Source organism: Pempheris klunzingeri, chromosome 9 (assembly GCF_042242105.1).
Source record: "Pempheris klunzingeri isolate RE-2024b chromosome 9, fPemKlu1.hap1, whole genome shotgun sequence".
NCBI lineage: Eukaryota > Metazoa > Chordata > Actinopteri > Acropomatiformes > Pempheridae > Pempheris > Pempheris klunzingeri.
Genome location: NC_092020.1, coordinates 14,200,112 through 14,222,471, shown reverse-complemented (window position 1 = coordinate 14,222,471; position 22,360 = coordinate 14,200,112). Strand labels below are relative to the sequence as shown.

The 22,360-nt window shown below is 41.1% G+C and overlaps 2 protein-coding genes across 2 annotated transcripts; both read right to left on the bottom strand.

The window, feature by feature from the left end:
* Positions 1-2,788: 2,788 nt before the first annotated feature.
* Positions 2,789-6,980, bottom strand: rtn4rl2b (reticulon 4 receptor-like 2b). The gene is made up of 4 exons (XM_070837124.1): positions 6,935-6,980; positions 5,320-5,546; positions 4,976-5,206; positions 2,789-3,661 (listed from the first exon to the last, which is right to left on the bottom strand). Exons 1-4 carry the CDS (start codon positions 6,978-6,980, stop codon positions 2,789-2,791), a joined length of 1,377 nt encoding a protein of 458 aa, XP_070693225.1.
* Positions 6,981-13,041: 6,061 nt separating this feature from the next.
* Positions 13,042-20,996, bottom strand: LOC139207686 (equilibrative nucleobase transporter 1-like). Its single transcript, XM_070837426.1, has 13 exons — positions 20,822-20,996; positions 20,559-20,688; positions 18,797-18,843; positions 18,602-18,678; positions 17,248-17,340; positions 17,032-17,171; positions 16,440-16,549; positions 16,108-16,251; positions 15,799-15,906; positions 14,220-14,406; positions 13,728-13,851; positions 13,477-13,598; positions 13,042-13,171 (listed from the first exon to the last, which is right to left on the bottom strand). Exons 1-13 carry the CDS (start codon positions 20,994-20,996, stop codon positions 13,042-13,044), a joined length of 1,587 nt encoding a protein of 528 aa, XP_070693527.1.
* Positions 20,997-22,360: the final 1,364 nt, after the last annotated feature.

Below are 22,360 nucleotides of genomic sequence, written 5' to 3'. Positions count from 1 at the left end.
TGTCCTTACACTCGCAAACACATGCATAACGGTATGCATCACCATCATTACCATGGTGAGAGTTAATCTGTTGAGGGGGTGTCCTGATTCCAGGACACATCGACACATTTTTATCCTGCCGTTTTCCCCATTCTGCCCCTTCCCTGAATCATACCACACCATTAACTCACTCCATATCCCTCACTCAACCCACACAGACACACGCACATACTCACGCACATGCACACACACCAACCTCGACAGCTCATGCACTCATTACCCATCACTCTGTATAACATGGCCAAATATAACTGCCTTCTGCATATGGTGAGAAAAGTGATTGGGTTGAGGAGTGAAGACAGTTGTGATTGGTGACATTCACCCATCTCCCTCACACTGTTACATGGATTTATTAGACAGGAGTACTATGATATAATTCTCTTTTAAATTTTTTTCCATACTGTTGACTTATTTGCCCAAGGATGCCAAGGTTATCAAATGTCAACATGAAAGACAGCTCTGATGATGCCAATCACAGTCGTACCAATAAGTCTCTTACTTTATGGTGCAACATGTAATGTAATACATATTCTACTCAGTAAGGTATTGATTCAAGAGGTGAATAAGTTGTTGCAACACCAGTCTACAGGCATCTTAGTGCTTTGATACTCAAACCAAATTTATGACGAAGTCAATGTTTCTAGTATCTATTATTATCTGTATACATTGTTTGTTTGTTAGCTCATTAACTTAAGCCTCTTTTGTGTTCCCTTGTGGCATCCTTAGCAACCAAAGACAGCAGTGAAACAACAAAGAAACTCCCACACACTGTTTGTCTGTTTGTTTCTGTCTTTATTTTCTAATAAAGCGAAACACTTTCCCAACTAGTTTTTCCATTGAAAAATACAGAATCTAACAGCGTCACGGTATCTTTCATGTTTTATGCAGAAACTCACAGTCATGGTTCAGGTTGATTGATGTGGACTTATTAACATATGGAGTTGGCCAGAAGCATACGGCCCCCCATGAATTAATGCAGATCAGGTTGGACTGGCATTGTGTTGAATAGATTGCTGATTAAATACCCATTCCATTTTCTTAAAACACACAGCGGAGTCAGGAAGGTTCTCTTATAAAGTACAGCTTTAATATGGGACAGATGGTTTTATGTAATACAGTTTGATTGTATTCATGGACTGATTAAGGTCTGTGGTACCATAAAATACAAAGATATATTTCACTGAATTCAGATGAAACCCTTGGATTTACCAAACTTGTTCAGAAAATAATAATTTAAAAAATGATATAGAGATTCCCATCCATTTCTAAAACAATACAGTTATGACATAGTTCTGGATCCTTCAGACATGATAGTTTATCTGTGCATAAAGGACTTTTTCCTCATACACATACTCACAGTCACACTGATGGAGATCAATTGCAGGTTAAAGTGTAATGTCACATGAGCCACCTGAACAGAGGCCTGAGGCTTCAAACAGCACAAAGGGCTGTGTAGGATTCAGCCTGGTGTTGTTTTTAAGCTTGTTCTGTGTCAGTTTAGACAACCAGACTAACAGACAGAGAGAGAGAGATAGCCAGGGGTCATGTTCCTAAGGGGAGAACAGGAATATACACACATGCACTCGTTTTAAGAAGAGGCCAAATGAATCTGGTCTTCGCAGGACTTTGGTTATTAGTCACTCAAAACAAATAAAGAATCAAACACACAAAAATCAGAATATGCTGTGCAAGATGTGCCCTTTTTGGTAGAGAGAAACAATTTCTCTGCTTATTTTGAAAATGAGTACTAATATGTTTAATCTCATCAAATCTTTAAATTTTCCATTTGCCATCTCAGAGGGGGAGAGACAAGACTGGAAAACACAAGGGGCGAAAAGGAGTTTCCATATTTAATTTGATTGCCTACGATTTACAAACTAAGTATCTCCTCTATCACCACAAGCTGTCATTTATTAATGGTACTAAAAAGAAAAGTGAAAATCCAGCTAGTATAAATACAGAGCAGTTTGTGATGGCTGTATGTACAGCAATGGTGTGTGATATGTACAAGTGTAGGTGGTGGTTTGCTGGTATCTCTGGTATCACACAGGATTTTTTAAATCTGAAGTAGAGAGGAGAGTCACTTTTAGCTGTAGATCTAATGATCCTCTCATCCTTTTGTGTTTTAAGATTAACATCTGAAGCTCACTCTGCTCACACTGCATCAATTTTCCTTCCACTTCTCCCTGTAGTTCTGTGCTAATCCACACCTTTCTCCTACTTCTGGAAGTGTCAAATAACCTAGCAGTAATCACCACTTTTATTCATGATGAAAGAAAGAAATTAGTGGGAGACAATGTTTGCAATGATTGGATGGTGAGCACTAGTTGATATAGAAAACAGTCACAACGCCTGCGTTGTTTACACCTGTGATATCAAAAAACATCTGGAGACACCACCACCTGTCTGCATGCAGCGTCTCTATCATTTCATAATGTTGTTGTAGGTTTCTGCCTTCGTACTGTCACTATCAGTCAGTTTCCATGATGTGGTCCCTGCTTTTTAAAGGCTGTACTAATAAGCAGCAGCTACTTCAACATTGAAATCCTGTCCTTCTCTACATCAACTAAACTGATCTGCGTTCTTTACAACAGCTCCCTGCTGCCTCACCTGTCTCCCGCATCAGCGTAGCACCCCCTGCAAATCGAGGAGGTAACTGAAAGGAATCGAGATCCAGGCTTTTTGTTAGAGTTGGAAAGAGCAGGGGAGAAATTAGAGGAGAAGAAAGGGGTGTGGAGGAGAGGAGAGTTCAGCCAAAAAGGAAATGAAGCGAGACTGTGACTACGGAGAGGGAGAGGAGGCAAAGGAGTGATGGGATGCTGGGTAGGGAGGAGGCTGAGGAGAAGGCTGGGTTGTCATAGCCTGGCGGGCATTCCAGCTCAAAGCAGCGGATGGAGGCGTCTTCGTTGCCGTAGTTGGCCCAGTACTCTTCTGGGTCCAGCTTGGGGAGTGCCACCTCGTCCGCTGACAGTTCATACTTGGAGGAGATGGTTTCGGTGGGGGTTTTAGGGAGGTACTGAGGCTTGACGGCGGAGAAGGGGAAGGCCTTCACCGTTTCTGTGCTCTTCTGGTATGAGGCCTTGGATGACGATGCAGGCTTGTGCTTGGAGAACCACCAGCGGGTCTTGGTGCTGAAGGTGGTTGTGGTGCTCCCAGCCAGAGAGCCAGGGTCAGGCAGGGGGCAGAGGGCGAAGTCCAGCTCCCGGAGGAATCGGAGGTCCTGACCACGACGTTGGGATGGGGAGGTGCACATGAGCTCAGAGGAGGAGATGCGGGCCTTGCGGAACCACTCCCAGAGGGGGCGAGCCTCACAGCCGCAGGACCACGGGTTACCATTGAGGCGGAGGAACTGGATACCTTGGGTGTCTCTCATGACCTGACCGGGCAGCTCGGCCAGGGAGTTGTTGAACAGGTAAAGGATAGTCAGGCGCCCCAGGTCACGGAAAGCCCGACGGTTGACCTGCCTGATGCGGTTGTCATGGATAAGAAGGCGGTCCAGGTTGACCAGGCCTCTGAACACATTCTCAGAGAGGGCACGGATGCGGTTTCCATGCAGGAAGAGATGTGTGAGGTTGACCAGATCTGAGAACAGGTCGTCCTGCAGAAAGTGGAGCTGATTCTCCTGCAGCAAAACCAAAATACAAGATTTAATGCTGCGGAAAAGCATGTGGCAAAATTAAGGCTGCTTGGCTGCTGTAGTTGAAAATAGAGTTAGATCTTAGGTGCTTTACAGTTTGATGTGTCATACATGCACACTTGGAGAACTTCCTATTTGAAAGTAGCTTTACAGTGGTGAGAAGTGACCTCTACCACCTGGAACCACAGAGAATGTGGGAGTGATTTTTTTACTGGCAGGGATGGATTCAAGGACTCTCCAACAGCAGAGATCTCACTGTCATCTGCCAAAAAGCTGACAACAACTTTGGCAAAAATACAAGTGACATCTTGAAAAATGTCTGTGAGCTAATTTCCATACTGTAGTGAAATGAATGACTGCCTTAAAAGTAGGAAATCAATCCAAATGGGAAAAATTAAATGTGTGAACATGTGTGACAAAACTGCAACTGCTCTGTGTTGCTTTTCAGGCACTTTATATATCAAACTCAGAGTTAAGTATTTTTCATTGTCCTGTAAATTATTCCTCAGTACTTATCTTAAATATAAGACAGTATTTATCCAATTGTATGCTGAACTTCAAAGGTGCATGTATGGAGCTTTCCCTCTGTATTGTAGCCTGACGTTGAGGTGAAATGTTGCACTGTTTAATAATTATAGTCATTAGGCTGCAGGTTTACTTAAAGACATGAGTATGTCTTGGTTTTATTTTCACTGGTAAGATCTGCCTCTACCTTGTGCCTAGTTGTGTTTGCTCATTCTGTTACATATGACTTGAAGCTAGAACTGCTGCTGAGATGAAGTGTGTGGGCACATGCTCCCTTATGTGTATTCAGTTATATGTGCCTAGGCAGTTTTGTGGTCACTCACTTCACTAAGCCTGATCATTCTGTGTAATTTCTTCACTACAATCCATCTGAGGGCAATCAGTTGTGTTTGATTCATAATATGATTTAAATTTAGTTTCCAACTGTTGATTAGTGCTTATTTTCCTGCTGAGGTGTGCTACTGTGTTTCTAGATCTTATGAGTATTTTCATATTTACTTATATAGATTCTCCGTTTGTATCTTTGAGACTGTGTGCAACTCACTGAACCTACTCAAAACAATCCTTCAACATGCACAGTAGAAACGTGTTTCTATGTGTGTGGGTGTGCAGCCTTCATGTTGGCAACTATAGGGTGACTGATTTGTCCATAAACCAACTCTACTCTCAAAGTGTGTCTTTCTGCAAGCATCATGTTTACATGCTCATGCATGAGTGTCAAGTATCTTTGCATGTGTGTTTTTAGGAGTGTGTGTGTGTGTATGTTGGCTTTACCTGCAGGTAGAGGAACTGCAGGCTGTATAGCTTGTGGAAGAGGTCATGGGGGAGACCGGCCAGCTTGCAGCGATGCATGTGCAGGCTCTGCAGCTTCTCCAAGCCCCTGAACGCTCCACCTTCCAGGCGCTGCAGCGGGTTATCACCCAGATCCAGCTCCTCCAGCACCCTGAGGTTACTGAAGGCCCCGGCCTCGATCCATGTGATGTTGTTGCCATATAACCAAAGCACCTGCACAGAACCAAGAGACAATAATGGGATGAGAAAGGAGACATAAAACTCTATTAAGAATGGCTGCAAATATTGCTTCAAAATTCAATTAATGCAAAAATACACATTTTTACCTGTGTCTCAAAACCAAAAGAGTCTGCGCGAAGCTCTGTGATGCGGTTGTTCTGCAGGAAAACACGCTGTGAGTCATACGGCACACCAGCCGGAACTATGGTGATGTTCTGGGACTGGCAGCTGACCGTCATGGGCGTGGGGTAACACACACACAGCCTGGGGCATGCTGTGACTCCACCCGGCTTCACCACCACCAGCCACAGAACCAACCACAGACACAGTCCACCTGGAGGGAAGCAGAGAGACAGAGGTTAACTCTCAAGTTAGTCCTGCAAGCATGCACGCTGTGAAAGAGAGACAGACAAAGAAAGAGTGACTGATTTCAGCTTTTGGCACCAATATTTCTTTGCTGTCTGTCTGTCAAACCTGCAGCTGTTGTCAGTGATTCTTTTAACACTGCTGTGCTCTCACCCCTGACTTGTTGATGGCTCCCAGAACTTTGGAGCTCATATATAATTCACCAGCTTACATTACAGAAATCATTCACCCATTCATATCCTCCAGATCACTTTACATAGGTCTCCATGGCTGTTGTAACAAGGTTCATATCACTGGATTTCAACAATTTAGAATAGAAAAATCATCACAAATCTACCATTAAGACCTTTAAGAGACCTAAACCATTAAGAGACAAAACCCCCGAATCACACGTGCGTGTGTGTATTAAATCAACCTGGTTTCCTAGTTCTCAGGGTATCAAAAGGATGCTTCCGCTGAGAGGTTTGTCACGCAGAGGGCACGCGTAAAACCAGCAACCAAACCCAGATCAGTTTCGATCCTTATCAATATTGCAACAGCTTCTTGGCACAGCTCGGATAACGGTGCACAAAAGTGGCCACCGCGGGAAAAGTACATGCTTGAAATAATAATGAGGGTCCCATTCATCTGTTGTGCGCAAGATTTTCCAGCGGCTCACCTCTTGACCTCTTAACAAGTTGGACTATTAGCTGCGCTGGACGGTGAGAGAGAAGTTGAGCTTTGAAGCTGAATGAGACAGCTTCATGGGGGGTTCGCAAGTCATATTTACCCCAAAGTCTACATGACATGAGGAATAAAGTTCAGAATCATGTGCGCGTAAATCATATCTGCAGCACTCCATGCGTAAAGGAGGTGTGGAGAGGCTGGATAAGGACGTTTTGGTCAATTTTACAGGGGAGTTAAAACATATAAACCGACTTTGATCACGCATTGTAAATGACAATTCATATCATATAAATTCACACAAATTTCTTCTACAGCTTTTACTGACAAATCTGTGCCCCAAACGCGCGCACTCTGGCTCCCTCTGTATGCTACATTCCTCTAAATTCCTAACATCCATAATTGACAAAGACGATTTAAACTGATGATGAACAATCTATACGTCTTGGTAAACAATTTAACATACATGCAAAAATGAAGCAAAATGAAGTACATAAATTCAGCTGTTTTCCACAGACACAAGAGGAAATACCAGCGTGATTTTCATGTTTAAATATAATTATTCCTCAAATCACTTGTTTAAATTTTAAGAAGTGCCACTAAGTGACAAGCCGCAATCACAGAAGCGCATTGTAAACAATCAAAAACTCTCAGTGCATTCAAGCTGCAGGTGCATGGCGAAGAGCTACTCACTCTTAAAGTTGTGGGCGCTGGAGCGACGAATCCAACGGGCCTCCATCTCGAACCAAAGCCGAATGCGAGTTAGCCTGCGCGGCGAGGAAGTGCCTTGCTTGCTGCTATCTCTGCTGGGGTTCAGCTCTGGTGGCCGAGTTGCTGCTGGTTGAGGCAGTGACGATCAGGAGTCCCGGGGAGCTGTTTATACCCGCAGCCGATCCATCGCCCACAGTCGTGGGCAGCGGAGGTCCTCGTACGTCAGCGCAGGAGGAGGGGTAAGAGTCACCGGAGGAAGCGACAAGAAAGGCAGTGGCAAGGCGGGATTTGTCGCTGCCTTCACTGTGGCATTACCTAAAGAAGCAACGCATCACTGTCTGTCAAAAGAAAGTTAATTGATTATTAACTATGATGGGTGATGATGTAATTAAAGTCACAATAAAGCGCAGTTTTTTACATAGTCTTTTACATTTTATGACATGTTTTCTTTTGGTTTTTTTGCCTGAACATGTGCAAAGTATCCCAAGATGTACCCTGAATTCACTTTTAATGTGATAAAGCAACTCTTCCGTGCGTCGTTTAAAACAAAACGCAGTGTGGGCTGCAGCCGACTGGTGGTGGTGATGGACTGGAGGTGGGATCGAGGTTCTCTGTGTTTCTGGCAACAAGTACGAATATTTACTGCATGACTAGTGATTATCAAGAGCGTTTGTGTTTGTGTGGTTCCACCGTGGCACATGCGCTCACAGGGGGGATGGAGGAGGAGGTGGGAAAAATAACTTGGCATTAAAGCCAAAAATCATCTGGCTCATTTCGTGTAGGCCAGTTTGGAGAGGAGCCGAGAGCCACCTACAATTCAGAACAACAGATGAACGTGAAAGGGAGACCCAGCGGTGGAGAGAAGTGATCTCACGCAGCATATGGACTCTGGCGGAGAAGTGACACGTGGGACAACACATACTGCGCGTACATGCAGGGACACAGATCGCCTATGATTAATATTGTCGTCCTATATTTATTATAGTAAAGGAATTCAATCATATCTTCCTGTAGATGATGTGATAGAGAGAGGTAATGGTCTTTCTGTGCATGGAGGATGTGAAGGAGGATGCTGTCGATGCGCTGACACCGACAGTGAATGACACTAACTGGTTGAATAAGTCACAGGTCCGCTCTAATTATACGTTGGCTGCAGTGCAAATGATTTGGTGGAGAAAACATTGTGCAGCACGCGGACGGGACGTGGGATGGCACGGTACATGGAGGTCTTCTGCATGTGAAATTAACCGTGTCAGGGCAGGGTGGGCTGGGTTTACTCACTACTGAGTCCTCCCTTCGTGACAAAGGTCAAGACCAGGTCCACCATGATGCACATCATCTGTTCCCCAGTGAACACACACTCACAACAACCTGCTCCCTGGAAGGTCATCTGTATCTCCAAGCTGTGAGCACAGCGCGGGGCACAAGTTAGGCGTCTGGGATCACACTGATTCTTGGCTGTGGTGGAGTTACTTGGGGAGGCAGACAGCTCACTGATCAGGCATTACATGGCTGTAGGACAGATAAGGTCGCGTGTGTGCGTGCGTGCATGTAATGTATTCACACTGTTCTTGGCCCCGGAATAACTGGGGGAGGCAGCCAGCTCACCAAACACACTTCATCCTCAGCTCAGGGAGGCTGTGGGAGTGTGTGTGTGTGTATAGTGTAATTATGTTCCTTCCAAATGCATTAGCAGAGAAAATGCACCAATGTAAGTAACAACATCCACTAACACATCTCCACTGCCTGATCCACTCCCCTCCCCTCACTAGCCTGCTGTGTCTAAGTGAATCATGGGGACACTGACATTTGAACTGGTGTAAACACAACATGTTCAAAGAATCTGTCCTGATCCTAAAAAAAAAACGTGTTGTTGACTCCGTCCATAACCCCCACTCACATGCACAAACACCCTCACACACAAAGCTGAAGACCTTGTGTGTAGACAGTGTGTTTCTGCCCACTGGGTACATCAGGGTCAACAGGGGAGTAACTCCTTGAATACAAAAATTAACTTTGTTAATGAGAGTTTTTTGATGCACTTTCTCGAACCTGGGCTGTGTCACAAGTCACCTAATTGAGATATTTACATACATACATACATTTACTTACACTTTTATTCTATCAAAACTTGAGACTGAACAGTAAAACAGTCAGTGGTTGTCCATTCCCAGAATCTCAATATCAGCTGGCCATTAAATGCCACAGTTTTATCCATCTTCAAATCCAAGCTGTTAAATGCAGTGTGCTTGTTATGAGTAGAAATGTATGAATCAGACACAATGTGGGTGTCACTTGGGACAGGAAAGGTCTGACAAGACTTTGTTAACAAGATAATGAATCATCTGATATTTAGTTGCAGTGCCAAAAGAGAGGCTTCAGTATGCAAAGTTCATATTTGCAATCAATTTAAATAATCGCCTGTTAAGGTGCTTAAAGGCCTCAAAAAATTTGCTAAATGTAATGTGGCTGTTTGATAGGTGGTTTGTGCATGCTGAGGTGAAATAATTCTGTTTGGTCTGCTTCTTTATGTACATTTTTCTAATCATTCAACCTTTAAATCTTCTAAATACCTTTTATAAATTTGTGTACCCATGTCTGCATTTGAGATGGATGCGTATCGTACCATCTCATACTGTATGTGTGCTGATGGGCACTTGGACAGACACAACATCTGGTCGGGCACCAGCCTTGGTGTCTATTTCTTGGAAATGCAGATAGCCTCTTGTTACAATGCACATGTTTCCATAATTCAGGTGGCAGGGGTCTCCAGGGATGTAAGTACAAGGGCCTACACATAGATCAACCCCAAAATCCACATACACACTCATCCCAGCTCATGTGAATAAGCCAGCTTTAACTACCCAAAACATTAGGAATCCTCTTTCAGTACTACAAGTCACGGCTATTGTTTTAGTGACGTGGAGCCTTGTTGCAGTTTTTTTTTCATCTTGTTACAGATACAATGTTGTGATTGTGAATGGGTATGTTGCATGAAGATGAGCAGCCACGGAAAAGGGGAGCGAAAGTGACATAAAGATAATCTATGAGGGCATAAGTATGTGGACACGAAAACATCACATCCATATGAGATGAGTCATTCAGGTTAAGTCAGTTTTGCAGTCAGAGAGTTAGTGAGGTGATAAGGCCTGCCTCATAGTCAGAGTTCATCCCAAAGGTGTTGATGGGGCTGAGGTTAGGGCTCTGTGCAGGCCTGTCCAGTTCTTCTGCAACAAACTGGGAAAACTACTTGACATTACATTTACTAACATCTGCATATTTGACTTGGAGAGTTGGAAATTAGAAATAGCTGTAAACTTTCTGTACATCCCATCAGTGCCAAGCTTTGTAGTGGAACTATGTTGAATTGCATTGTCCCTATCAAATAATATATAAATAAATAAATATGTCTTTATGGACATTGCTTTGTGCATTATTGTCATGCTGAAATGAAAAAACACAAATTGTTGATACAAATCTGGAGGCACAATATAACAAGACTTTCTCACAGCGGACGTTTTGACTAGTTGTAATGGCATAAATGATGGCTCTGTTCTATTCAAGTGTCCCAGTGAGCCATGACCGCGTGACAGTGAGCCATATTACTATATGTTGTGCCATTAATATTCCCCTTAATTGGAAGTAAGAAGTGGTAGACGAAAAATTCAGATCAGTTATTGAAGTAAAAGCAATGATACCACATTGTAAACACTGCATTACATTAAAATAATGTAGTTATGTAATTACACTAAAATTGCATTACAATTACACAGGTAAAAGTCCCACACAAGTCATTTGATTTAAGGAAAAGCACACAAGTATTATTAGAAAAAGTAAAACTACTAGAGTTAGATTATCATGCATTATATAATTGGATTATTATTTCTGATGCCTGATGATGTGGCTAATTTAACTACTGTTGGGTAGTTTATGTTGTAAGGTATATAAAACTGTTTTATTATTGTCTATAAAACTGTGATCTGAAAAGTAAGTAAAAATATTACCCAGTAAAATGTAGCTAAGTAAAGGTATAAAAAGGGCATAAAACTGGAACACAAAGAAAGTACAAAATACCTCTTAACTGTACAGACAATGGTTCAGCACTTGAGTAAATGTACTTAGTTACTTTCCTCTGTTGAAACAATCCATTTTTATGGCTTATTACGATCTCTTATTATGAATCACAGGCATGAGAAACATAGAAGTTGCTGTGTTAATATGGTCTGAGTAGTTTGATGCGCTAATTTGCTCCCACTAGCTCCTCACAGCAGATGGAAAACAGCAAATTAAGGCTGATCAAGTGAGGCCATGACAGTTTTTCTCCTGTTGCTCAAATGAAAGAAAACAGACAGTTGGCACATTTGGAGTAAGCCTGTCAAATCTATGTGTCATAAAGACATCCCCGGTCCCCGCAACAGAATCAGTCTGAGTAAAGATAAAAACAACACATAACAAATCGCCTCATTAAAAGACTGGCTTATTTTTACACTCCACCTCTCACGCCTTCGCCCCTATTTCTGTCATACATTTATGCAAGTCTGTATTTTTACATCATTAAGATACTGTGATCATCGATGACGCAGATGCAAGGGAAGAACCTGTTACCATGCACATGTTCCCTGCGCGCGCACACACACACACACACACACTGATGTGACAGACTTTCTGGAGTTGCATCACATTTTACTGGGCTCACTGTTCTCTCACACAGCAGGTGTACAGAGAACTTGAGTGAGGCTGTTGTGGGGGAGTGTCCCTGTTATTTCAGCTTTAAACCCTGCCAAAGCTTTTGCCCCGTGTGAAACCGCTCCACAACCATCAGTAATGACATGGCAACTCCTACCCAATCTTCCAAGAGCCACAGAGTGACTGGAGATGCCACACTGTCCTCTGAGGCTGATGTGAGTCCTGCAGGTTTGGACTTGGATTCACAGAATCAGATGTTTCTATAAAGGAGTTCGCCACCAATTTAGCAAAGTCATCCTGAAACATTGTTGAACACACAATGGGCAGCGTAGACAAAGAGACACTTCAATGTTAAAGCCTTTGATCAGCTGTATTGTGCTTAGACTAATGCATTTCTCTTCATTGTGTCCAGTGAAGTCGAGCTCCAGTCAGCTGCTGTCGTTTCACCACATTATAACCATTATAACTACATCATGCAAGATAGCTCCAGTCACAGAATCATTTTAGGGCAGTGAAATGAAGACCTAAACTTCATAAATACATTTCTAAGGGTCACGTCACCAATTTAGCAGTGAACGTCCATGAAGTTGGAAGCGTTGTGAGGGACAGATTTTTAAAAAACAGACTGCAGAGATCTTTGTCTGTCACACTCACAAGCACAGTCTGTGAGGCAGCCTCTGTCATGTCCGAGCCCAAACTAGGATGACATAACCAGGGTTATTTTTTCAGACTTTTTAAAGCTCCTTTCAGAGCAAAGACATTATTCATTATTCTGATTTCACATGGTGAGTCCTGCTCCTGATGGCGAGTAAACTATTCTTGGTATGTAAAATCTGTGGAGTGACCCTTTAATGTGTCATGCTTAATGATGAAAGACTTCAATCTGCAAATGAATGAACTTCAGAGCATATGGTTATTTCTGTAAATGTTTGCAACTTAATTTTCTAATCCTCTGGAAAGTCAACACAATAAATGTTTCTGCTTTAAAATTTGGTGGAAATAATGTATGTGATTATCAGAATAAGTTGAGAAGTTGAGGGAAGGTAACATTCAGACCATATTCTAATTTAAAAGAGCTTTATTGCTGCTTTATGCGGAAAAAACTTAGCAACAAGATCTTGTGCAGCTGACGTTAAATACATCAAACCAAACACTTTGAATCACTTTTAGTGTTTATTTTATTATAGTTGGATATTTGTATGTCATCACATCATATGTCATGTGTTTTTCCACTTCCAAGATGAACCTCTGATGCAAAATACGATCAAAAGTCTGCACAGGGTGTTTTATTTTGAAAACTGACAGGATTCTCTTTGTTGTTTCGCCGCAGCACCTCTGCTGTGAATGTGGCATTCAACACAGTTGTTTATTTGTTAGATTGAAAAGGTGAGAGAGGCAATCAGTCAGCAGTTGTGTGAAGAATGAAAGATCCGGTGGGGGCCAGTCTTCTCATCACTATCGTGGACTCGCCCTCCAGCAGTAACGTCAGGCAGCTTGTTCATGTGTTGTTGGGGACTGGCTTTGTTGAGAGGTCTGAATAAAAGAGGGGGATATTTTTGGTATTTTGATACTTTCAAACTATCTGCTCTTGCTGTTTCTCCAATTTTACAGACCCAGCCTTTAAATTTTATACATATATTCAGTTTGGCTGTGAACATGCTCCAAGAGTGTGGCAAATGTGCTTTCACTCTGCACAAACACACAATCTGCTTTTACAAGCTCTTCATCTTCTGAAGAGGATACATGTGGCAACACAACACAGCCATGCAAACACAAACAATCAAACAAACTGACAGTGTCACTGGTTATATTATAGAGTCACTTTGCAATTTACTGACTTGACTTTAAGAGTAGTGGCGTTGCTCTTAGCTCGCTGGGAGGCAAGATTTCGACAGTGCAGGTAGACTGAGAGAGGATGGATGAAGGCGAGCAGGCTGAGGACCGTCAGACCGATGTTCACCTGCAGACACATGAGGGGAGAGAAAGGGAGGAGGAAGCAGGGAGAGGAGATGAAGATGAAGATGGTGAAGAGGAGTCAAAGTAAACGGGTGAGATTTACAGGTGTATCACTTATATATCATGTCCTCACGTATAAAGGGTCTCCATCCAGGACTTCGTTCACCAGGGCAAAGCAGGCATACTGCAGCAGAGAAAACACTGCAGACAGAGCCATGACCAGACCATACAGCTTCCCAAAGTGGCATGACGGGAAACTAGACACACACACACACCAAATGATGACATGGCAAAGAGCAGGAAGTGTTGATTATAAAAAAGTAAGATTTAAAAAAACTTTCTACTTTAACCCACCACTTACTCATTTATACACAGTATATAAACATAATAAATTGTTTAACACATTATAATGTTGTTATAAGCACATAACATATTTTTGCATGTTTATTAATGTACAGTATTTGTAACTGCTTGTGGGAAGGCATGTTATTTATAATCAAGACAGTCTTATATTGTCATTCATTATGTATTTATATACAGCAGTTTGTTGTTTTTGACAACTACAATATTTAGACACTTAATCTCAGGACCACACTGATGTGTAGTAAGTGTATTTGATACTCACGCCATACTGATGAAGGCTGCGTTGCCGCCAAAGATGAAGGAACGGTTGATCACCTGCAGGATGAAGGTGAGGTACTGAAGCGGCAGGTACGGGATGGTGGCACATATTGAGAACAACACACACTGTAGTGCCGTCAGAAAGAAAGAAAGCACCGAGGCCCGTAGATCTGCCTCCTGTTCGCTCTCCCCTACAAACAGACAAACACAAATGTAAACACAGACCCAAGATCAGCGTCACCTTTCAGTGTCTATGTGAAATATGGTCACAACCTCCCCGTCTGTTCCTGAGGCATGGCTTTGAATAACGACCAGAAAAGCGTTTTTTCACAACATTATAATGTCCCAGTGATGTTGACCTGTGACATTTTGACCACCAAAATATAATTACTTCATTTTGAGTCCAAATGGATGTTTGAAGACATTCCTTCAAGGCCTTCCTGAGAATGGGACGGACAGACAATAGGAAAACATGTTGCCTAAAGCCACAGTTGTCAGTGTGGCTTTAAGCACACATAACTCACATTTAGTATTTTCTTATTCAAACATTATACATTTTCTTAAGTTAGTGAGTATTTACTCATTATCCTTTATTTGTGTAGCACCTCTCAAGAGCAGAGACATCACAAATTGCTTCACAAAGGAAATAAAGCATCCAACATACATGCAGACACAAAACACCACAAACAGAAATAAATAGAGAATATTAAAATTAAGTGTCCATAGATCTCAAATCCAGAGAGCAGAGTCTCAATGTGCATAACACTATTATAGAAAACTAATAGACATTTGGGTACCACCTTCTAAGATAGCACATTTTATACATTTTTATTAATGCTTTATAGATCAGTAATAATCCATCAATAAGGATAAGATTTGTTCGAAGTTTCAAGGTAAAACAATTCCAACTGTCTGCGGGTTATTTTCTCCACCTGAAAATTGAATGGCTTATTAATAGAGTATCACAAGCTTCTCACTGTATAATAAACCACCAGATCAGCAGTTGTTTAAAAATGCTAAATCCTTCATAAAGAGTTCCTCTGCTGTAATACTCAGTCATCCGGTCTGGTGTTGTAAGTATTAATAAATTGTTAGCAGATGTATTTTAATCTGGATGTCCTGGTGCATTGGTGCCTTCATGATGACTAGTTGTGCAAGAGTAGATTTTCCACAACTTCCCAAACCAGCCTTTGTTCTACAAAAGGTTTACAAACGTCCTTATTACAAGTCAATAAAGCAGTAATAAAAGCTTTATTGATGATGAATAAATCCATTACTTATAATGTGTAAACCTTTCATAAAGCAGGACTATGCCTTGTTTTACACATCAAACTTTTTCCCACATTGTTTTCTTACATAAATTTGTTTTGTGTAACTATCAAAAGGAGCATAGGGTTGTTGTTCTGTGCTTTTAGACTGCTGTTTATCCACTACAGTTAATAATGGAACTTTTTCAATCAATATCTATGTTCTCTTTGGATATGAAAGAGTCCATTGACTATTAGAGCACATCCAGGGACACACACATAGTAGGTCTGCCATTGTTGTGGCCTGTTGAGTCATTGCTAGTGTTAATGTGATACCTGCAGCACGAGGTTTGCCTTTCAGTCTGTCCATGATGAGGCCGTTCCAGGGAGCACACAGCACGCCACACAGCTGTGTTATAGCAAAGGCATTGATGTACTGACTCACTGCAGGGACACACAAAGCGAGGATAAGAGAAGAAAACTAGCTCATAAAATATTACTTCATTCAAGCGCTCTTAGTTGAAGTATGGGCTAACTGGTCTTTATTCAGGGAACTTGAAGGATGACTAGAGTTTATCTAATTAAGAAAGTTTGCACAAACTGCAGTCCTTGCTAAGGTGTGTGTGTTCTTTTTAAGGTGTTTACCCAGTGAAGGCTCTCCCGCCGTCAGCCGGTGCAGGAAGGGGTTGAGTGTGCCGATGAAGAGGTAATGTCTGAGCAGCATCACCGACAACCAAACCAGGTTCCACATAAAGAGTTTGGACAGGAAGCACTCACGTAAACTCTTCTCTGGGAGAGACGATGGGAGACCAGAGAGATGAATGAAGAAGAGGAAAGAGAAAAGAAGAAAAACAAAGAGGAATTCAGAAGGTGGAGGAAAAGGAATAGAAATGATGGCATAGAAATAGGATATGTGATTAGTTCATTCTGCTAAATCTTACTATGTATTAATCTAAGCCACAGTAAACTGCACAAACCTTGTTTCACAGGTTTCTCGTCAGATGTTGTTTCCTCTGTTGTCCCGTCTGTGTCATCATTCGTTGCTATGTGCTCTGTGCTCAGAGTCTTTGATTTACCACAGGTTATCCTGACAAAAGTCAAAGATCATAATGGGTCAGCCATAGACAAAGAGTTCAAAATAAACAAACTATGCTGGTTAGATTTAAAAAATGTGTTGAAACAAACAAATGTTGTTCGCATGGATTTCAGTATTTGCAACTGCATTTTTTGATAAAGAAAGCCCTGTGTTTCATATTTTCACTGAAATACATGCTGATTAAATTGAGAGGATCAGATTGGGGTCACATTCAAAACCAGCATACCTCTAAAGTGTACAGTACACTGATGTGTTTACAGTACAGGAAGAAAAGAGCCTCAAGAGCTCCCAAGTAAGACAAGGCAGTGAATTAAAATGACATTTTGAAAATCTAATTTTTACTTATATTTTTCCATTTGTTTTTTATTCAATCTTCAACAGTTTTCTAACTATTTGAAATAAATTTGTGGATTTTTCTTTCGAAAATAAAAACAGAAAATAGTGGCAGAAGCATGTATGAGGGATTGTCGTACCCATATGTGTAGTGATCAGGCAGTAGGTAGGGAATGAACTTTCTGGGCATCAGGAATAAAGTCCTTAACACATGAATGACGCTGCAGGCAGCCAGAAAGAGGAAGGAGGCGAGGAGAGGGATGCCGGACTCGTGTAACATCTGCAGGAGGAGACAAAATGGTATAAATATGTACAGTAGACTTAATTTATGACAGCAGTGTGTCAATGTCTCTTACCTTGATGACGAAGAAGAGTGCTGAGGAAGAGTCATATGCCCCGTTGAGGAGAGTGATGATGGTGGACCGATGTGAACCGAACAGGTTTCCTATCTTTAAGAGACAAATGTGCATTGAAACAGATTAATGTTGTATTTAGGTGTATAATTCTGACTCAGCAGTGTCCTTTTTTGCATCTAGCTCTGTCAGATAATGACAACAATGGTGCCCTGAGGGTAGATTCTCTGTCTTTCTTTTGTGTTCTTGTTTAAGGCATAAGGCCCTTGTTGGGACAGTGGCAACAGGGCCTGGGTTTATTTCCAAGCTGCCAGACCGGCAAAGACAAATGAAAGGACTGACAACATCTCTGCCAGAGAGTGCATGCAGGGGAGTGAGGCATGGGTCAGCAAGATGGTGGGATGTGGACTGCAAGGAGCATAACAAGTTTGGAAAACACAATGCAGAGGAAGATCACTTGATTCTGGCAGGGTGACCTCTACTGCAACAGATTCCTGGTTAAGGCTGTTTATGACACCTTACCAAATCAGGCAAACCTTCACACATGGCAACATCTTCATGTCCTCTGTATGCTCACAGAGGGTTCCTCCTTAGGAACTGCCCAAAATCCTCTGCCAATGTCCGTGATCGCTAGCACAATGACCATGGTAGTAGCAGACATGGTCACCACAGCCATTCAGCCCAATAAACACCACCCAGGGAAGAAAACCATCCTGTTTCTCAAAGCTGGAGAGAAGCCCTATTCACCATCACTGACTGGTAGCTGAGAGTGGATACTGGAAAACAACTAAGGTTCCCTGATCACATTATACAAACAACGCTCCACCCAGACATGATCTTCTCAGATTCCACAAAGTACGCGATCATGTGGGAACTGACAGTGCCCTGGGAGGAACACCTGGCGGAAGCACATGAGAAGCTTGCCAAATACCAGGGGCTGGTGGAGCAGTGCAGAAGCCAAGGCTGACGGGGCATTTGCAAGCCAACTGAAGTCGGCTGCCATGGATTTGCAGGGCTTTCATTCTGAAAATCTCTGACTGGGGTTGGAATCATGAGTGCAGCAAAGAGAAGGGCCGTACGTTCCATCACTCAAACCTCAGAGAAAGAATAATGAGGGCAGGAGTGTGACCTTTTGCTGCTGGGATGCAAACTGGGACTTAGGAGAGGTCGTCTGCTGTTAAAAAACCTGATACCCTGTGTGACTCCTGAAATAGCACTGATGCATACAAGAGATGTGTCTTGCAGCCTTTAGAGATGACCTGAGGAGAGACCTGGTCATTCTTAGACAGCCAATCTGTTGATTGTGATTGATAGATAGAGAATAATCAATTGAATAATCAAGAAAACCTGGATGTACCTGGATGTTGGTGATTAGAAGCAAGATGCCACCCACTGCAATGAAGGAGAGAGCTGGGAAGAGCAGGTTTACCAAGGCTGATGGGAAAATAAAATTTAAAAAAATCATCTACAGCTGTAACTTCTTACTTCTTGTCAGAATTTCTTTAGACAGAAAAGAGAACTCAATACAAAGAGATGGAGAAATGTCTCTCACCTGGAGTCGAGAAGGCCATCATCGCGGTACCCATGGTGTACAAAACTCTGGTGGAGAAACAGAAATTCCAGTGTCATCATGTCACTTTATTAGCATCAGTTTATTATGATGCTTCAAGTGCACAATTAAATCATCTTTCTCTTTGCATGATTATAAACATAGACGGCTGCTTATATAGCTGATATAAGTCAAGAATGATCTATAACAAACAGTCCCTATGACCATAAACTAATAACTAACATATCAAAGATCATTGTAATCAAAGTAGTGTACAGGTTCATGAGTGCATTAAGTTATCAGGAGAGAAAGCAGGAGAGCAGAACAGCAGGTGTTTCGATAATGACCTGAGCCTGAGTCCCTTGTTTAAACAGTTGTATGGCTCTATCTGCTGGCAGAAGGGTTTGTCACCTCACACAAGGAGAATCCTCAATAGACACAACTTTACAAAACACAATCATATTAATCGTAAACACATGTTCACATGCACGTTCTTCTGCTACCAACTTTTGTGCTTCTTAGTCACAGGGTAGCAATATATGCATAAAAAAACAACTAATTCCTTTCCTCCTGTAATTAATAACCCTGATCTTTCAATTTCTTAATCATTCTTCCGCTTTTCTTCTTCCTCAAATGCATGAATTATCTAAACTTGATAAAAATTGTTTTACGTGTTTCTATTACTTAAAATTGCTTAAATAATGGAAATATTTGAAAAATAAAAAACATTTTAATTGGGGGTAGTTGGTAAATTGTTGCCATGTGGCAACAATGCGCAATCGTGGAATGTACCAAAATATCTACTTTTTCTCTAACAATGTGCTTTTATTGGAAACAAGACTAAAGAAATTCAATGTATACTTGGTGAAATGTATAACCCAATATTTACAAAGTGAAATTAATATAATATATAATTAATGGCTAATATGGTCAAAAACAGCCTAAAATGCAGCCTACTATTGTATTAATGCTCCCAAAATACATGCTGTTGGTATACGGTCATTTTACGAAAACGTTATCACATCTAAAATGGTTCTGATGATGAAAATTACAAGTTAACTTACCCCAGATACTATTTCAGTTTTTTCTTGAAAGAATTTAGCCTAAATATTGAACAGTTAGTCAACTTTGGGATCATGATCTGAAGGCCTCAGATCATGACATTCTCACAAAAAGACCTTCCTGTTTGAAGGTCTTTTTGTGAGAATTTAGTGGTGATTTGATGTATTCAATTTTCTGCTCTTACATAGTAAAGGACATCCTTTTCACAACTAAAAAATAAAACATGGATTTTATGTTACTGCCTTTTAGTAAAAATTAGATATAATAATTGTTGCCATACGCCCTGCAATAGAGAGTAAAGGGTCTGGCATTTCATTTCAACCCTTTACTGGATGTTTTTGGCACAACAGCTGTTATAAACACAAATAATTTATTAAAATGGACTAAATTAAATTAAATTGAATTAATTAATTTATATTACATTAATTTAAATTAAATTTAGATTTATTAAATTTATTTTAATTAATTTAATTTAGTTTTTTGTGTTTTGTAATGAACTCTTGATGCAAAAAATATCTGACAAATATTTTATGTTTATCACTTTTTTTGTCTTATAAAAGTTATTTTGTGATAACATTTCAAAGTGCAACTTAAACTTTTCCCTCAATTATTTCCCTCAACTTTTTTTCTAATAGATTGCACAGGAAACCCTTTACAACCACTGATCATTTACTCATAATACACATAATAGAGGTAAACTCACATCCCACAGAGACGAGACACTGTAGTACCAAACCGGTCAAAGAAGAAACCAATAGGCAACGTCATGAAATTGTTCAGAAAGGCGGCGATGGTGAAAACAAGTGAGAACTGTGCATCTTGTCCACTGCAATCTGGAGACACAGAACAGATAGCGAAATAGAGAACTGATTTTAGAAATCCTAGAGCTTAGGCTGCTTTTTGCTGGTTACAGTTACTGGATCATTCCTAGAGACATTCAAAGTAGCGGAGACGAGGATAACTGACCTAAGACCTGTGTTGCATTGACTCCTGTGGTGTTGACGCACAGAGAGCTGAAGTAGCCCTCCGTCTTCAGGACAAAAACAAGTGAAGCCCATCCGAACACGGCTCCAGCGAAACACAGACACTCCACCAGACCTGAGGCAAAGGTGAGCCAGTGTCGCACCCCACAAGTCGGCATGGTCCCACACACCTACACACACACACACACACACACATCCAGGTACAGGGCAGCAAATGATAAGCAAACTCCCCTGTCACCCCACCCCTGTCCTCTATACCCTTATATATTCCTGGTAGAAACGACTTCAGCCTTCCAATAGAAAGAGAGACACAGAGAGAGAGAGAGAGAGAGGGAGACAGAGAGAGAGAGATGGGGGAGAGAGAAAGGGGGGATGCCAATGAGTGTTAATCTGCATACTTGTTCATCGTTCTTGAAACTTAGTTCTTGGTGAGACATTACACTAGAGATCCTTTACCACCATTGATCAGCATTGAAGGTGGACTCACATCGCACAGAGATGAGCCACTTTAGTGATGAAAACAAGCAAGAACTGTTCATCCTGTCCACTGCAGTGTGTAGACACAAAACAAATAGAGAAAGAGAGAACTGAGGTTTATAAGAATGTGAATGAAAGGGTGACAGTGAAGGCCAGAGAGGTCTGCATAAAAAATGTCTCCATTCACCACATATTTTCAAGAATTGATTTTAGAAATCCTAGTGTCTATGCTGCTTTTTGCAGCCTACAGTTATTTGATAATTTCTACAGACATTCAAAGTAGCAGAAGAGAGGACACCAAACCGAAATAAGACCTATGCTGCATTGACTGAGTGGCTGAAGTAGCCTTCTGTCAATGTGCAAAATAAAGCCCTTTAAATTGAAAAAATGAATTGAATTGAATTGAGCAGTAGTAATAGTAATAGGTTTTTACTTACTGATGTTTCAGTAAGAACTTACTGATGTTTCTACGCAGGTTTAACTTAGGGGTGGAAGAAGGACTCAGATGATATACTTAAGTGAAAGCGATGATACCGCCATGTAGAAATACCTGCTTTAAAAGAAAAGAATTGACTACAAAAGTATTAGGATCAAGACATACCTACTAATCTACAAATAGTAAAGGTGCTGATGCAGAATATGCCATTACAGAATAAATTACTGAATTATAATTACTGATGCATTCATGTGTACATCATTTTACTGTCACAGCTGGTACAGACACAGCTTATTTTTACTATATATACTTATGGGCAGCTTGTGAATGTCACCAAGGAATCAATAACATCTTATCTTTTGCCATAATACATAATTTATTTGTCTATTATGGTTTGTATAATATCTGCAGAGTAGTGTTAAACTATTTAGAGGAGTAAAAAACAACTAGTACAACAAGTATAAAATAGTAGAACATTGAAATACTCAGATATTCTACAAATACCTACCTCCTACAAGCATTTTAATATTAGATGGACAGCTCTTCTATAGTTTACAGAATTACAAGAACAGAAACTATACACACATTTGGTTCAACAACTATTTAATA